The 16,797-nt window shown below is 34.8% G+C and overlaps 2 protein-coding genes across 2 annotated transcripts; both read right to left on the reverse strand.

The window, feature by feature from the left end:
- Window positions 1-1,355: 1,355 nt before the first annotated feature.
- LOC110633013 (phospholipase D zeta 1-like) lies at window positions 1,356-12,925 on the reverse strand. Its single transcript, XM_021781442.2, has 20 exons — window positions 12,463-12,925; window positions 11,791-11,892; window positions 11,532-11,647; window positions 11,292-11,433; window positions 9,751-9,921; window positions 8,766-8,939; window positions 7,698-7,940; window positions 7,482-7,598; window positions 6,979-7,118; window positions 6,719-6,868; window positions 6,070-6,226; window positions 5,474-5,983; window positions 4,765-4,875; window positions 4,318-4,464; window positions 4,042-4,239; window positions 3,690-3,791; window positions 2,685-2,816; window positions 2,466-2,531; window positions 2,045-2,106; window positions 1,356-1,959 (listed from the first exon to the last, which is right to left on the reverse strand). The coding sequence occupies exons 1-20, from the start codon at window positions 12,742-12,744 to the stop codon at window positions 1,713-1,715; spliced, it is 3,369 nt and encodes a 1,122-aa protein (XP_021637134.2). The 5' UTR covers window positions 12,745-12,925; the 3' UTR covers window positions 1,356-1,712.
- Window positions 12,926-14,116: 1,191 nt separating this feature from the next.
- LOC110633088 (60S ribosomal protein L19-3) lies at window positions 14,117-16,592 on the reverse strand. Its single transcript, XM_021781556.2, has 5 exons — window positions 16,380-16,592; window positions 15,156-15,278; window positions 14,654-14,967; window positions 14,480-14,526; window positions 14,117-14,406 (listed from the first exon to the last, which is right to left on the reverse strand). The coding sequence occupies exons 1-5, from the start codon at window positions 16,489-16,491 to the stop codon at window positions 14,382-14,384; spliced, it is 621 nt and encodes a 206-aa protein (XP_021637248.1). The 5' UTR covers window positions 16,492-16,592; the 3' UTR covers window positions 14,117-14,381.
- Window positions 16,593-16,797: the final 205 nt, after the last annotated feature.

The raw sequence follows: 16,797 nt of genomic DNA on the forward strand, positions 1-16,797 counted from the left end.
TATTTTATGTTTATGCAAAACACATAATACATTAAATCAGCCCAAGATTAATATAATCTAATAATTAATAAAAATCTAAGGAAGTGATTTGCTTGACAAGTGGGCATGCATATTATTAGAATTAAAATTTTAGAATTTAATATGAATGATCATCCTTAACAAAATTAACAATGAAAGGTCGGTGGAGAACATATAAAATATGTAGGCATATGATAGGGAAAGATTAGTACACAGTGATTAAAATAAGATAAACTCATGGTTATAAGAGCATAGCAATAAAATTGTATATCTTCAAGAGCTTTTAATTACAATATCTTAAATAAATGTTTGATTACGAAAGGATCTTCAATTGAAAATATAGTTTGTGGGTCGTTACAACAAACCAATACCTAAACCTACGTATATGAAAATTTTTATCTTATTAATTAATTATGTTAGATTTTTTGAGATGGCTGATGCCAAACACATGGCTGAAATTTAAGGAGTGAAATTGGGGGACTCTGGAATTGGGAATTAGGAGGTCAAACAATGCAGATGATTATGAACATAACTTGATGGAATGTCTGTGTAAGGGACCATATATACACATTAAGGGAAAGATACCAGGAAAATGGCTACACTTTCACAATGGAATGTAAAGCAGAGATAATGGTATGGGGTCATGGGCCCCATGATTGAAAAAGCCATCGTCCCCAGTGTCAAAACTATAGGTGGTTTATCATATAATAAAAAAAAAAAAAAAATCATTGAATCAGTGGCTCAATGATTAATGATCTGCCTCATAATGCAGAATGTTGACCTTCCGAATCTTAAGAGCCTCTTCTCTTTTAATAATTTTTTAAATATTAAAATTATTAAATTAATAATTCAATAGTTGATTTTTTTTTTTAATTTTGCGGTGAAGAAAGTGAATTCAAATTGTAATAGCCTACTTATTCTGACAATTTTTTCTTCTGATAGTACAGTTCACTATAGAGTAAGGAAAAGTGGAGAAAGATATTGAGAACATGAAATTATTAGAGTTCCACTTGCAACAAGTTTCTAGCATGTTCCAACCCTCCAGGCACTATGGTCTATGGATCGTAGTGATGTTGATGTTTTATTGTTTATCTCCAGTGATGATAGAATGGTTGAGAGTTGAGACACGAGTTGGTGTCTAAAACTTGACATACATCAAATGCTATAAGAGTAGCCTTATGGCAATAAGCCTAGATAAGAAAAGCCATTGGAGCCATGGAAATCTAGTTAGATCAAATACTACTACTAAAGCTTGCATAACCACTTGGCTTGAAATCCTTTACTATTCAACTTGCAACGATTACTGCAAATAGTAAAGCCCAAAAAAATTGGAAACATAAAAGAATAGGACGCTTGTGAAGCATTATTACCTAAGAAGGTAGATCATGAATTTGGTACAACAGTGTACTGTTCATATTACATTCGCCAAGAGGCCATCATAAATAGAGCCCCCAACTCTTTCTTTTTCCATTTTCCTTTTCCTCTCCTTCAATTATATTTGCAACTTCGTTTGAAAAAAAAAATAATAAAAAAAAAACTGCAATTTAACCTAACTTTTGCATAATACTGTCAGTCATGTCCCATTGCTTACCACCAGATGGTAGACTGACCTTGGCAACAACAGCATTTACCCAAGGATGAAAAATATTTGGGCTGTTGCTCCATAATTGAGATGACCTTCATCTACTATACGACTAATAAAACACTTGAGAAGCATAATATTCGCTCTCATTAAATACAGGTCTTAGATCTTCCTTGCGCATGAAATCCAAAGGCAAAGAAACAAGATATCCACGGACCGCTTGCAATCTTTCCATGGGATCAATTTTTTTTATGTCTCCATTTTGGCAAGATTCAAACTTTTCTGGGGCTATTCCTAAATCAATGGTAGTGTGACCAATTCTACCTTTCCAAAAGGCCATGCTTTGTCTAAGTGCAGATCTGTAAGTATGTGATTAGTTATAGCACACCAAATAGAGTAAAAAACATTAGGGATAAAAAGATAGAACATAGAAGGCGTCCATACCTGGAATGTATAAGATCACTGGGAATGCAAGAAAAGACATCCTGGTAGATGGTGGTATTTTTCTGTCAAATGAATCACCAGTAAATGATGGTTAATTTGAGACCAAACTCAAAACTCAAGAAAAATGCAAATGCAATTCAAGCCCACCTTTGTGCCTTTGCACTTGATCCGAATTGTCCTTCAGAATTTCAAATTTTCAAAACATTGTTTTTCTATACATAAAATGAGCACAGAAGGATCCTATCCTCCTTCCCTCCTCTCCCCCCCACACTATTTCTCTCTAGCCATGTAGAAAAGCCATATAAATACCCCCAAAACAAATTCCTAGCTCTTCCACTAAGTTCAGTGTTGAACTTGAGCCAAGGTTTTGTTTACAAAAATGTAGACTTTAAATAAAATACTGTTCAATTCTGCTTCTCACCTTTGCAGTTGCAACCCACATGTCATTGTAAGTTGAATCGATTACTGGGTCCATTATTTGATTGATCTGAGATGATGAGTGAAAAGAAAAAGAAGAGAGAGGGAGAGAGACTACATTATCAGCAGAACAACATAAGCTACTGCAGTACTATTAATCTATACATACTAAAATTTCCTCAATTGTCTAGCTGTTGATATTTCTGTTGTTATGCATACTGACCTCTTTGGCTTGAAGACCAAGGTGTTCGGACCACAATGAAAGGCGAAGACTCAAAGAAAATTTTCCAGCTTTCCAAGGCTTTCCTCCCATTGATGAGTCAACCAACTCTTTGTCTTCAATAAGTACACCAATCTAAAACAACAGATTTTGCAACAACTCAGAAGCTTCTCAACAAGGATAAAAGTTTCTTCATAAAGGACAGGAGTGAGTCTTACAAAAGCCTATATTTTACACAGATCACAGAAAAGTGGGTGGCAAAGAAAATTGAAAGGACCTCAAATTTTGCATACTGCTCATTATGGCACATGTAAATTTCCAGTGGAAAAAGAATGTCTAGAATCTGGCAAAGACATTAGACTGCTAAAGAGAAAATTTGAATTGGGAAGGAAACAGAAACAGCAACAGGTACACGTAAACTTCCGCCAATCACTGCATAATAGTTAGTGAATGAAATGTGTAACCCAAATGATAGCAACCATAAATAATCAAGACTCTGGCAAAGATGTTTTGGAGTCATGGAGCCCTTGTAATTCTTATTGATGACGATAATACTAACATTGTCTAAAGGTCTTTTTGGCATTACTATTGAAACTATTGTTGAGAAAAATACTTTTTTAAATATATTAATTAGAGAGCATTAAAAAATAATTTAAAATTAAATTGGATAATTTTAGTTATTAAAACACTAAAATAACAAAATAATTTTTTTGCAAAATACTTTTTTTCAACACTATATAAAATGGTACTTTTTTTTGCTAAAAAGCAATTTTGGCCTTCAAATCTCAATGCCAAACAGGCACTAAGATGGTTGAAGTGATTAAAGCTATTTAGGTATATTGCATAATATCAAAACAAATGTCCTTAAGTTTTAGCGAAAACTTGTGAAACATAAGCTCTGAGGTTGCACTATGTCATAAGCAACTCAGGCAGGGAGCACTATGATCACAATTTCTTAACCAGAAGAAAGCACAATTGTTGCAAAAGGATCAGGAAAATAGGCGATACCTCTGAATCTCGTGAACCAAGCAAACTCCTATCATTGATATTGGCAGATCCAATCAAGGTTGCAGAGTCATCAATCATCATGATTTTACTATGCACATACACCTGCGCATACCATACAAGAACAATATGATTTGATAGGTACTAAGGGAACATGACTGAGCCTTAGTACACTATATCACTAAGATGTTCTAAATTGCAGCATGGTGCATAAAAATAGCAATTGCCAATGAAATAATAATAATAATAATAATAATAATAATAATAATAATAATAATAATAATAATAATAATAATAATAATAATAATTTTAAAAGGGCACATAAACGACCAGATAAATGCATACAAGTCAATACCTGACTGGTGGCTATTGGACCACCATCAAAAAGTCGACCATAGGCTCTAAGACCATAAAAAGAAATGTAATCATGTGTTTTTGTACCAAGAACATCATAAAGATTATGCAATATTGAATTCTGTCCTCTGCAAATTGTTCGATATTGCCAATGCATTATCGCTCTCACAGATGCAGCACCACTATCATCCAGGCCCCCCTGTAAAACTAAAAATTCAGTAAATAAAAATTAAATAACCAAATTTAAAATTGCAAGGAATCAATCAAGAATTTGAACCTGGAAACCAGGAATCAGAGGTATAACAACAATAACCCTGAAACACTTCTTCTCATTGTATGCTCGCATAATACGACGATATAATGATTCTAAAACACGATTCCGTATAGTTTCATCTCCTGAAAGACCTGATATAAAAAATTGATTCTGGGAACAGGTTGCCCAAAAATTAAGCAAAAGACAGAAAAAAGGAACAACAAATTAGAGAATTGGCAAGCCTCTGTAATCTCGAAGTTGAAACACTCTAACAAGGAAAATTAAAAGCCAAAGGAAATGTGTGAGTGTTGTGTGTAAGACCACTTGAAATTCTAGCTAGCACTCTTTATGATTCCAAAAATGTTTCCTAAGTGTCAGCCATATTTCTACCGGATATATGTAGGCTACTTGTATGATGGACAATGAATACAATTCACTGAAGGTTTCAATTACATCAATAAAAGATTATACCTCAATATATATAAAGTGCTCTGCTTTCTCAATGAGAGAACAATAGGCACAGTGAATACTCTCCTCAATTTGGCTTGTTCCAGCAGACCACTGGCTCACACTCCTTATGACCTGAAAATGAGAGGCCATCTTTGAAAGCATAACATACAAACTAAATTTTATAGATAAACATAATGCTTGTGGAATAGCTCCAGTAAAAATAAAAGGAAAAAATTAATTGTACCTTGATTTAGTATTTACATGCATCACAAAAAACAACACCAAGGAGACTATTATTTTCGTACAGGGTAAGATTAACTACTAGTCATCTACTACCAATTAATTATAAACTTCCTGCGAAAGCTACAAAAGCATGATATAATGCATATAAATCCTTCATTCTAACTCTCCTAAGGTAGCAAACTAGCAATCCAAGTCTAGAGCAATTTTATATTTCAGAACTTGTTTCTTCCAAAGAACTACTACTCCAAAATTGCTTTGCAGACAATGAATTTAACCAAAAAAAAAAAAAAATCTAAGATGCTCTGGGCCAACTTCAACAGAAACAATTTGCATCTCAATAATCATTAAATGGTTAGCGCAACCCAAGTTCGATTAAAGGAATAAACTATTGGACCCCAGCAATTATGTTGAGACAATTAGATATCTCCTTAGCTGTAGATTTATTTCATATTTAGACAATAATATAGAACTGTGTACTACAACCCACCTGACAACGGCAAGAAGTACGTGGACCAACTTGCCCAGTTTCGTCTCCTAAGCCAACCTGATATCCCCGCTCTTGTGTTTCCCACCACTCTAAATCTGAGGTTTTGGTGCCAGTATGTGGCAATAGATCTAAAGACATTTTCACATGAAGATCCAAGATACCATGGTCATCCACAAAGCCTTTCATTGGCATATCTTGAACTACAGGTTCAACTTTGGATTTCCGAAAGGCAAGAGAGAGACTTCTGCCAGGAGTGGAGTCTAACCCATTTAATTTTGAGCATCCATCAGAAACATCTGGTCCTTCAGCTTCTTGAGGTAAAAGTAGAGGGATATCTTGTAAAGATGATCTAGAGGAAAATGAATCCTGCCTTTTAATTCCCTTACAATTATCTTCAAGATTCTTATTTTCAACCTCCAACTCTTTGCTGTTTCCCCCATAGTGTGGAATAACCATGTGCTGCTGAGGCATAAGCAGTGGGATTGCTTCCTCATAAAGAGCTTTATTTCTCTGGAAAAATTCAAATTTATATTAATATTACCAGATTTCCACAAACTTTACTGGGATAATCATACTGATTTGTAGATTAGATTAACCTTTGCATAGTTCCAACGCTGCACGAAATGCCTAGCTATATCACGACATGGTGGTCCCCATAGGGCACAGTGGACATCATGCCAAGGCATTCGAGGATATTTTCCACGATCCAGTTCATCTTTCATTGTATCTTCCCATGAATTAGGTTCAGATTCCCTGCCATGTAAAATTGAAAGTTCATCATATTTATTTATAAAATGCAAGCATGCTCCTAAACAACTTAAGTTCTGATTGGTAATGGTGCAGCATACTAATTTGTGCCATTGACAACTTAGAGAATTTTCAGACTCTCAACCTCTTTGCACTTCAGTTTTTTTAGTGACTGGTTATAACACTGGACTGGTCATATTCTCTGCGCTGCCAAGACATAAAATAAAATATGCTAAAAGCTTAACTGAAGAATTTAAATCTCTTTTATGCTCCTTCAAATGCCAATGTCAAGAATTTTCAATATATTAATCTTGAACAATATTGTTAGTACAAGTTCAATGATGGTGTTCATTGAAGAACAACAATCATCAGCAATAGATATAGGATAAGATCAAAAGTAACCAATAGTATGTCACTTGCATTTCATTATCTATAACCTTGACAAATGTCCATTGAACATTCTTTAAAATAATAATAATAATAATAATAATAACTTACCTTGGATTATAATAATCCTTTCCAGGCCACACAAGAGGAGGGCAGTCACCCACTCTGTGTTCACCTGTGTCATAGCGGCCAAAGCACAAATCCAGTCCTCCAATATAGCAAATCTGATGATCAACAATAACAAGTTTTTCATGGTGGGACCTATAAGTAACCGCATTCTGTATCAGAAACTGAACAATTCCAGTCTAATAAAGAAAATAGCTAATATTTAGTGCTTACTAAGAACTCTTAAAATTTTCAACAATGCATACCAAAGGTAAACACCACTAGAAAAGTGGTCAGGATAACGCAAAACCCTCACATTCTCATGAATGCTAAGAAGCTTCTTCTTGCTATACACACTGTTGATTTTCAGAGCAAGAGCCACCTCTTTATATAGAAGAATGTAAATCTGTGGTCAAGAAATTTACATTATAAAAAATCATCCAAATCCAACATAATCAGGAATGGATCTTAAAATGATTCATGTGAAGGAGTCAATGAAGTTCCAAGTAGCATTAAATGCTGCTAAATCTTTTGTACTATTCCTCCAAAAGGTTAATTCCATTTTTCCATCAAGAGATTATTTGTCAGAAGAAGCAAAGTATTCACTTCCATTCAAATGATTCACAACCCATTATCACCTTAGGTTCAAGAAAAAAGCTTTATAAAGTTAATGACAGAGGTTTTCCTATATAATAAATCAAAATCAATGAGATATTCTTGTAAACAATTGCAGCAACCATGATAACTATATAAAGAAATTACTAAATACCTGAACTCCTTGCTTAGCCTTGGCTTCCAGCAAAGAATCAAGCTTAGAGGATGCATGGGCATGAAACGGACGTCGTAGATAAAGTTCTGGGCACAGCCACCAGCCACAAATAAATATCTGCAAAAAAATTCAATAATCCGTCGGAGATTTCAAATTAAGCATCACAATGACTAATGCTTAGCACTGCTAGATTTATGTGCTCAAGCTGGGACAGACCTCTGATTTAGCACCCTCGATTGATGAAGCAATGGCACTAAAAGCTGCCCTACCATCGACAAACCATTGAGCCTGACTACCATCTTCAGTCAAACCCCTGGGAGGAGCGAAGGAGCCAAAGCGATGAGGATGACACCAACCTTCAGGAGGCCTAAGTCCAGCATCATTAATTGCAGCAACCCAATCTTTAACTCTAGCACCAGTCTTGGCTCGTAACTTTATGCTCCGATTACCACATATGACCTTTGGAAGTTTCAAATCATCTGTTAGCAAGTGCAATAATCCGCATGGCATCATTAAGATAAAAAAAATAATTAAAAAAACCTAAAAATTAACCGCGTTCAGTGAAGGTAAAATTCTAGAACAATTTACTCAACCACTGGTACTCTATGTCTTATTTTCTCTACTGATAAGGGGTCATATAAGCCCTAAACCAACCTGTTCAGGAAAAGAACTGGAAAACTTTGAGAGAGTTTGAAAAAGAAGTGAAGTAAGATCTAATTGAAGTGACTGGATTCCAAGTGCAAATCTTCACTCTTCATTTTTTTTTCTATTGTCTACACAAAACCTAAAAAGCATTACATTGGCTGAATTCCACATAAAGTTTCTGAAGGCTTTAACTGAGAAGAAAGACTACTCAGTTTGAAGGCAAGAAAGTCCCAGTGTATATAAGTCAACTAACTTGTGGGTAAAAGCCCGTAATATCCTTACACAATTAGACATTCGAGTCTTGAGGAAACATGAAGAATTCCAAAGTTCCTCCCACATCTTTTCATCAAAAACATGTCACCTATACAATTAGTCAAACACTAATGCATGGCAACGATGCAAGATCAGCAACATATTGGTAACTATTCAGCTCATAAATATCAAAAATCTCCTTAGTTTAATAAACTCAGCAAACGCCTAACCCACGATACACAGTTATCAGCAGAGTATTAGGATAGACCATGTACAAAACATTATCATTGAAAACAGTATGATGAATTCTGAGAAGAAAAGTTTAATGAATCCTTAGACAGCAGGATAATGTAGAGAAATTATCCACCACAGAAAAAAATGATGTACCTTAAATGCATGACGTAGAGGATTGCGTTCCTTTGTTTCTACTGCTAATGATATTGGACCCTCACCGCTACCATCTGAAGCTGGTAGCACATCAAAAACAATTATATCCAAAGGTTTTGTATCAAAAGGATCAGCCAGCAGGGCCAAGAATCCAGGTTTCAATACAGCCCACACCTGCACAAAATCATATAAACCATGAAATTTGCATGATTCCTCTTATTAGAGAATCAATAGAACATAGAGCAGTCGAATTCTTTGAGACATAATTGAGTCTCCAAGTCCCCAATCAAACCATCCTCTACTCAGGTTGGTGATTGCTCAACTAATCTTGTTGTTCTACTATTGTAATTCGCTCTTCAACTACAAAGGGCTTACTTTCCTGGCAAGGCACAAATCATTCCCTCCTAAATTTCACCTACAAATTACAGCAAGTTTCAATTCCAGCACTATAAAGAGTTATGATTTCAAATGGAAATTTCTAGGTTATTGGTTCTAAAAGTAAAATACTATCATTGACTTTTGGTTACACATTTTGACTTTTATTCTTGTGTTATAAACTAATATTATGTATTCGTGATTCTACAGAGCCATAGAATATTATGAACAGGCTCATCATGTCTTATCTAACAGAATATGCAGTTGACCCAGTTGCTTGTCCTGAAAATGTTTAAAGGTTTACCTATTAAAAGTGAGTTTCAAACCGATTCACAAGGAAGAAATGCTTTTTAAACAGTATTTGTTCTATTTTAACGGGCAATTTAAATCAATTATAACAAGACCAAAGGTATTAACCCCTTAAATGATGAAAGGAGAAGACATGCAGGAACCTTCATGTAAACCTATGTGTATCTACAAATGCACTTTAACCACAAGAGGCTTTGTATACATAAACTAGAAGAATATTCAACATTAATTATTCAGATTTTTTTAAAAGCTGAAAAGCAATGATTCAGCACCACACATCAGACATACAAGTTTGCATTACCTGCTGCCAGTTGTCATTACAGCAACTAAACCAATGACAAGCACAACATTTCCCAGAATCATCATTACTAGGAATTTTTGGCAAGTGTTTTGCCATAACATAGTCTTCTTTCAGCTTAGGGCCATATTCTGGAAAAAAGGACAACTTAGAGACCTCCAAGAATTTGCAAACCTACAATAAAATTGCCCATTGTGAAGGACATATATCAACAACAACATGGTCAGGGAGAAAAATGGATAAAAAAGTTCAAATGCCTAGCAATTGGAAATCAAAAGCATTGAAACATCAATATGAAAGTAGTCAAATTACTGAGTTATAACAACCAAAGCTTTGGAATTATCTAAAATCCCGTGCAGTTCAAATAAACACCTTCAAGTTCAAATAATTTATCATCACATGGCACAGACGGAAAAAAATACCTATCCAAGCACAAATAGCAATCAGAGTATTTCCTTCCAGACATTAATGTCTACAGAGCTATAACTGATTAACTGAGCTGCAGCTCACAAGTTAAATAATGCAACAGTGGGAACATTTAAGCTAAAAGGCATGCCTATGACAAGTGCGAAGACTTTTAATATAGTCAAACTTGCTAAAAGCATGCAGATGACAGAAACATTGCCATTTGCCAATTACAGTACAATTTCAGCAGGAATGAAAAGAATTTGGTCAGAAGACTCAGAGCGAATAACAGCGCTGATGCTTCAATGAGATGCCAAGTGCTGGCTTTCTGCTTGAACAATTTCAACCAATTCACAAGAGAAGCCATGAAATTTGTTTCATGAATAGTGACAATTTTTAGATGGATGATCTTCGCAGCATCATCAAACAACATGAAATCATGAAAGCCAACTTCAATTTTCAGTTAAATGTTACCATGTTTGATAAAATATAAATGAATCATATTAAAAGTCTGTTTGGCATTGTTGTTAAAACTACTATTGAAAAAATCACTTTTTTTTTTAGATATATTACTTAGAGAGTATTAAAAAATAATTCAAAATTAAATTTGATAAGTTTTAATAATAAGAACACTAAAATAACAAAATAGTTTTTTCCAAACTGCTTTTTTCAACAGCATCTAAAATAATACTTTTATTCAGAAAAACAGTTTTAAAACTCCAAACATAATGCCATACAGGCACTAAGTAAATAAATATAAAAGGCAACATAATGAGGAGCGAGGACATCTAGAAGCTGAAGCAAATTTGAGTGAGATGGCAGTGAGGTTAGAGTAGCAAATAGGCCTCAGTAACATCTACTGAAACTTCTGTTTGGCTGAAGTGATTGCTACATGGCAGTCAATCTATGTCACAATCTGTGCACTATCTATTTGATTATTGAAGTAGGAAAAAAGGGTATGTTTTTGACATTTTCTTAGACTTATTATCCAAAGTTTTTTCGCCCAATTAAAGATGTGAGTAACAAATATATTGCACAAAATTATTTTTTTATATAACTAGAACTGGAATAATTTCATAATGAATGTGAAAAAAAAGCATTGCAAATTTGAAAATAAAGTGTCTAAGCATTAAGCGTACCTCTCTGGAGTTGACAATATCCAAGTTTCCTAAAAAGTGATTCAAATATTCTTGCATTGCGACCTTTGCTCTGTCAGACATGGAATGCTGCCTCCCCAAGGCTGGACGTATAACTGGCAAGGCGGCACTTGATGGAACGTCTCTGAACAAAAAACCCACCTGTAAGGACTATAAAAATTACAAGTTTACGACAAAGGACATATTGATGATTGTGTCCTTCTTAACATGTGGGAGTACCACCTGTTTTTAGCACTTTCTTCATTATGCAAGGGTATAGTCTCGTCATCAGGATCATCATCGTCATGCACCACTGGCGCATGATCTCCTATTCCTAGATTTTGAAGCCATTCTTTAACCTTTAATATAATGTTACAATGGAAAGTACATCAAAACCACACACCTTTTCAAAAAAAATGCGATTGATATTAAAAAAATTAAAAGAAAAAAGCTAAAATGTTCAATAATGTGAAACCAAAGAGCGATATCATTTTGCACACACATGCTCCTGCTTCTCATGAATTTCTTCAAAAAAGGCTCGTCTCTTCAATGCAAAGTGTAAATAGAAAACTTGTGCTGCTTTCTTCAATAACTGCCACTTGAACTGATGGGGAAAAAACGCAAAACATAAAATAAATATATCTACAGAATGCCACAAAACTCCCACCTAACAAATTCCAGAACTAATCATTGTTATAAAAACAACATAGTTTATTGAAAACAACAACAAAAAGAAAACAGAGTTAGGGAGAGCAAAATGACGCCTCACAGAGAAAGCAATGAAGACGCAATTATGGGCACAGCTTAAAACCCAATGAACTTAATTAATTATGTTTTTAAAGAAAAAAATGTAAATCGTATTAATAAGAGAAAACTTTCTTTGTTTATGATCCTATTCCTATTTAAAGGCAAAGCACTTGTGCATTAATTGAATGTCAAACGTAATAATAAAAAAAATAAAAACTGATCATAATCAGGCAACCATCTTTTTTATCTGCTTTGCGCATATTCTTGTCGTTTAAAAGGAGCATAAAAGCTAAAGACGTTCCACATTGAATCATCGAAATCTCAATTTTCAATTCATTCCCAAAAAAAAAAATCAACAATACGTACATCAAGATATAGATACGCTTGATTAAAAAGCCAGATAGAGATTATAGAGATGAATTCGTGCCTGCTTGTATTGAAACTCGATGGTGTAAGATAAAAGAACGGGGCTAATATCGCCTGCATCAGGTCTAGACACAGAGACGATGGTAGCCCTGGGCAACTCGTCGAAAATCCAAGTTGCCTCCGGGGTGACGCCCTGAGTGAAAGTGAAGAAGGACGACAACATCGACTGATGATGCTGTTGGTGGTGGTGATGCTGCTGCGGCGTCGACGGCTCTGATTTCATTTGGACGTAGCGGGGACCACTAGTCCCGCTCCCGCCCATTAACTGCTCCGACGAAGCCATTCGATACAGAAAATATGATTGGATTCAGGAGTAAACGTCAAATCTGAACGTTTGAGGAAGCAACTAAAACGAGATCGAGATGGAGAGAGCGCTACGTTAAATGTGGTTGCTTTGAAATTGCCGTTTTGTATGTGGATAATGGATACTCCGATTTTCAAGAAAACGGATCTGCTTTTCCTTAAATCGGAGGAATATACGTTAATAAATTGAGCAACTGCTACCCGCCATTTTTTTTTTTTTTTGGTAGACACTACCCGCCAATTTATTATTTAAAAAAAGAAAAAAAAAGACTTTTTTTAAAAAAGAAAAAGAAACTTTTCTAATGCTGGTTTATACGAAACAGTCTATTTCATTTGCTGGGTTTCATAAATGGCTTCTTTTAAAATTAATAAAATTTAATTTTTTAATTAAAATAATTATTTGAAAATAAAAATTTACATTTACCTTCAATTAAAAAAACTCAAAATACCCTAACTTTAATTTATATTTATTTATAAATAAAAAGTAAATACATATATTTCATTTATTAACGCATGAATTTTTCACAAAATTATTTGAATTGAATTGCAATCACATAATGTTTATGATTTCAGATCCAAATTGATTTAGGTTAACTCCCAAGTGTAACCAAGCAGCTAACTGCCATTCACTTTTCTTATTGAAAAAAACTTCCATTCACTATTATTAGTAATAATTTATTACCATAATCATTCTTAAAACCACTATAATTGGAAATGGACTGCTTATGGCATAACGAGTGATACTAAAACATTTTACTAACCAATGAGCCAAACAAATTATAATTGAATATGGATCACCACATTAATTAAAGCTAATAAAATTTAATAGCACACCACATGCAAGATCCGCTGCCATTATTTGCCAGAATGACAACCACATCACAACCAAGAACGTGCTTCAGCTCTTATCATATAGGATTGAATAAATTTTCATTAAACCTATAATCAAAGGTGTGTTGTGGTTGGTATGCCTGCAAAGACATGCTACCTGCTAAATTGAAACCCGTTTGTATCAAATCAATGGGTTGGTACTCGCTACCAGTTCAGGTTCAGCGATTGCAAGCTTGCTTAGGGGTCCTGGTGGATAAGCCTGCTGGCATCACAAAGATCCAATCAAACCCCATGAGATGAAGCTGAAACAATGCTAATGGAGTACAAAATGCTGTAGGTAAGAGGGCAACAAAGTGCCATCCTAGAATCTGATTCAGAAACCCTGATCTCTGATCCAGGAGGGGAGATCAACTTAAATGAAAGATGCATCCAAAGCAGCTAACTAGGTATGTAAATATGTACTAAAGATAAATTGTCCTATATCAACCCCCATCACCCCCACAAAAAACACCTTGAGATCATTTGGTGTTCTGAAAAAGAAATCTAAACTTGAATTAAATAGCTCATACCCCAATTGCAAGTTCCACAATGTTTAGTCAACTAATTTAACAAGAAAAAACATGATTCAACATACAAGCAAATAAGCTACTGCTCATGGAATTCTACACTTGAAAGAAATTGAACATTCCCATAAAACAAAAACATGATATCTTTAGGAAACAAACTCCTAAACCAGATATCAGTATAACTCAGGTATCAACCTCCAGTATTCATCACAGTCTGCAATCACTTCTTGGATTTCTTTGCTCCCCTGCAAAACCACAAAATATTAATTTTGTGCATTAAAAAATGGCAGATACCACAAAGTTATTTAGTTGCCTTACTCAGTCTGCTGAGGGGCAGGTGCTTGTGGTGCCTTCTCTCCAGGTCCCTGTGATACAAGACAATTAAATTACTAAATGCCACATATACCCATAAAAGAAAATCCAATTCTCAATGATTAAACACCATTAATTAAAGATAAACTGCATACATGCATTACAAATTATTTATTCTACCTGTGCCAAACGCTCCTCTCTTCTGGCAATCTTTCTCTCCCTGCTTGCCTTATTCTTTGCACGCTTAGCCTCAAACTGGTCAGACAATGTCTTCTCTCTTGCCTTTTCTGCCTTCGATTTATGGATACTTTCCATCAGTACGCGTTTATTCTTGAAAACATTACCCTTCACCTTCATGTACATGTCATGATACATGTGTTTGTCAATTTTTTTGGATTCCCTGTATTTGCGCAGCAGGCGCCTTAGAACACGCATTCTCCTCATCCAGAGGATCTTAGTTGGCAGCCTAGCCTCCCTGGTACCCTTGCGCTTACCTAAGAACATAAGAGTACACCATATTGTTTATCAGGACCATGAGGAAGTATTGCAACCCATGACTTTTGTGAGATAGATATTTCAATTTAAGTGTCAATTTGTCATTGTTTTGATACACACACACACACACAATACATGAAATTACATCACTAGAAATGGACTCGGATATTGCAGAATGAAACCATACCATATCCAGAGTGGCGACCCTTTCTCTTGGCCTCCTTCATTCTGCGAGCACGAGAACGTGAATGAATCTTTGTTGGTTTCCGAATGATGAAACCATCCTTCACTAGCTTTCTAATGTTCTGCCCTGCAATCAGTAACCATGATAGACAATTATACATGACTATGGAAAAGATATATAAATAAATCTGAAAGTAGCTAGCAATATCTTAGCCTTCAAAACATAACAGTCACGGAAAAGATGAGATGCTATAAAAGCAGTCTTTTGAGAGATTCAGCACATGAAAAGAGCTATAGACTAGAATAATGGAATAAATCAACCCAAAGAGAAGCCTGTCACCCTTCAAAGTAAAAAACATTATATGCCCTATCTTGCTGTGTGAGAAACATGCTGAATTCAATTTGCTTGATAAATGAATAAAACCTGCTGAACACATAAGGTAGCCACCTTCTAGCTTAGAAAAATACCCTCTTAAATGGCATGTCAGACTCAATTAACAAAACATTTACAATATTTTTTTTAAACAGTCGAGCAGTCATCCAACTGCCATATTCTAGGTTTTTTTTAAAAAAAAAAAAACAGCTGTTTCAGTTAGTTTGAAGAGCAAAAATGTTATATCAGGTGCTCCCTAATATTTTTCTATTGCTTTTCAAATATTCATTTCTTTTTAACTTATGCAAAGCCCTCTTAGAGATCACATCTTCAGTAATGCCTCATAAAACCAAACCCACTGTCACTGCAACCACTGTCAGCTACTCCATAAGAGCCCCGACCAATTTCCCTTTGAAATCGAAATAACGGATCATTTTCAAATATCGCCATCATCACCTCAAATGATTATCTTCTAACAATCCCAAGCAATATGTAAGAATTTGATATTTTTCTTTCTGGGTTTTACGTTTTTCGTGATTTAAACAATCAGAGTTTGATTTATTTTGATTTTTGGTCAATTTGATGCGCACAACTGTGTTTCTGAGTGATTGAATTAACCCGAATATTTGGTGAATTTTAGTAAAGCATCAAAGATTTTGCTTGTATTTTAGAATCTGGGAACCAGCTAAATTGGTAATTGAAAATATCTAGAGAAAATTCAAGAGTTATTATTCAGACGGGATGTATATGATCCATTTAGGATCCAAAGCTCATACATCTTAGGTTCACTAATTCAGTTTGTTCTTTGAGTCTGAAAATCAAATGATTTGACGGAGGAAAAAAAAGGGAACTTACTGGAGTTGGCCATGGAGATTTCATTGACCTCGTTAGGATCGAGCCAGACCTTTCCTTTCCCGCACTTGAGCACGCTAGCCGCAAGCCGCTTCTGGAGCTTCAACGAAACCATCGTTTCTCTTCGTTATCACTCGGCCTGAGAGGGAAATGGAGGGCTTTGTAATTGGATGCAGATGCAGTCTTATACCATGGCATACAGGCTAGCCATTAGGGTTAGGGTTTTTCTTTTTGATTTTTACCTAAATTGTCCACTAAATATCTTAATTTTCACTTTTATCCCTCTAGTTTTAAAATTGACAAATATGTCTAAATATTTTAACTTAACTGTGTTTTAATCCTCCAAAATTACTAGCACTCATTTTCTTAAGCCATTTAAAAAAAAATAATGTAAAAAGTGATATATGATTTTACAAGATCA

This window comes from Hevea brasiliensis, chromosome 4, assembly GCF_030052815.1.
Source record: "Hevea brasiliensis isolate MT/VB/25A 57/8 chromosome 4, ASM3005281v1, whole genome shotgun sequence".
NCBI lineage: Eukaryota > Viridiplantae > Streptophyta > Magnoliopsida > Malpighiales > Euphorbiaceae > Hevea > Hevea brasiliensis.

Coding starts and splice junctions, on each gene's coding strand:
- LOC110633013 (XM_021781442.2), bottom strand. CDS start 12,744: ATGGCTTCGTCGGAGCAGTTAATGGGCGGGAGCGGGACTAGTGGTCCC. Junction 3,792..4,041: donor GTCCAATAGCCACCAGTCAG/GTATTGACTTGT, acceptor TGGTATGCGCAG/GTGTATGTGCATAGTAAAAT. Junction 2,532..2,684: donor TTGGTCTTCAAGCCAAAGAG/GTCAGTATGCAT, acceptor TCATCATCTCAG/ATCAATCAAATAATGGACCC.
- LOC110633088 (XM_021781556.2), bottom strand. CDS start 16,491: ATGGTTTCGTTGAAGCTCCAGAAGCGGCTTGCGGCTAGCGTGCTCAAG. Junction 15,279..16,379: donor AATCTCCATGGCCAACTCCA/GTAAGTTCCCTT, acceptor TACTGATTGCAG/GGCAGAACATTAGAAAGCTA. Junction 14,527..14,653: donor GAGAGGAGCGTTTGGCACAG/GTAGAATAAATA, acceptor CTTGTATCACAG/GGACCTGGAGAGAAGGCACC.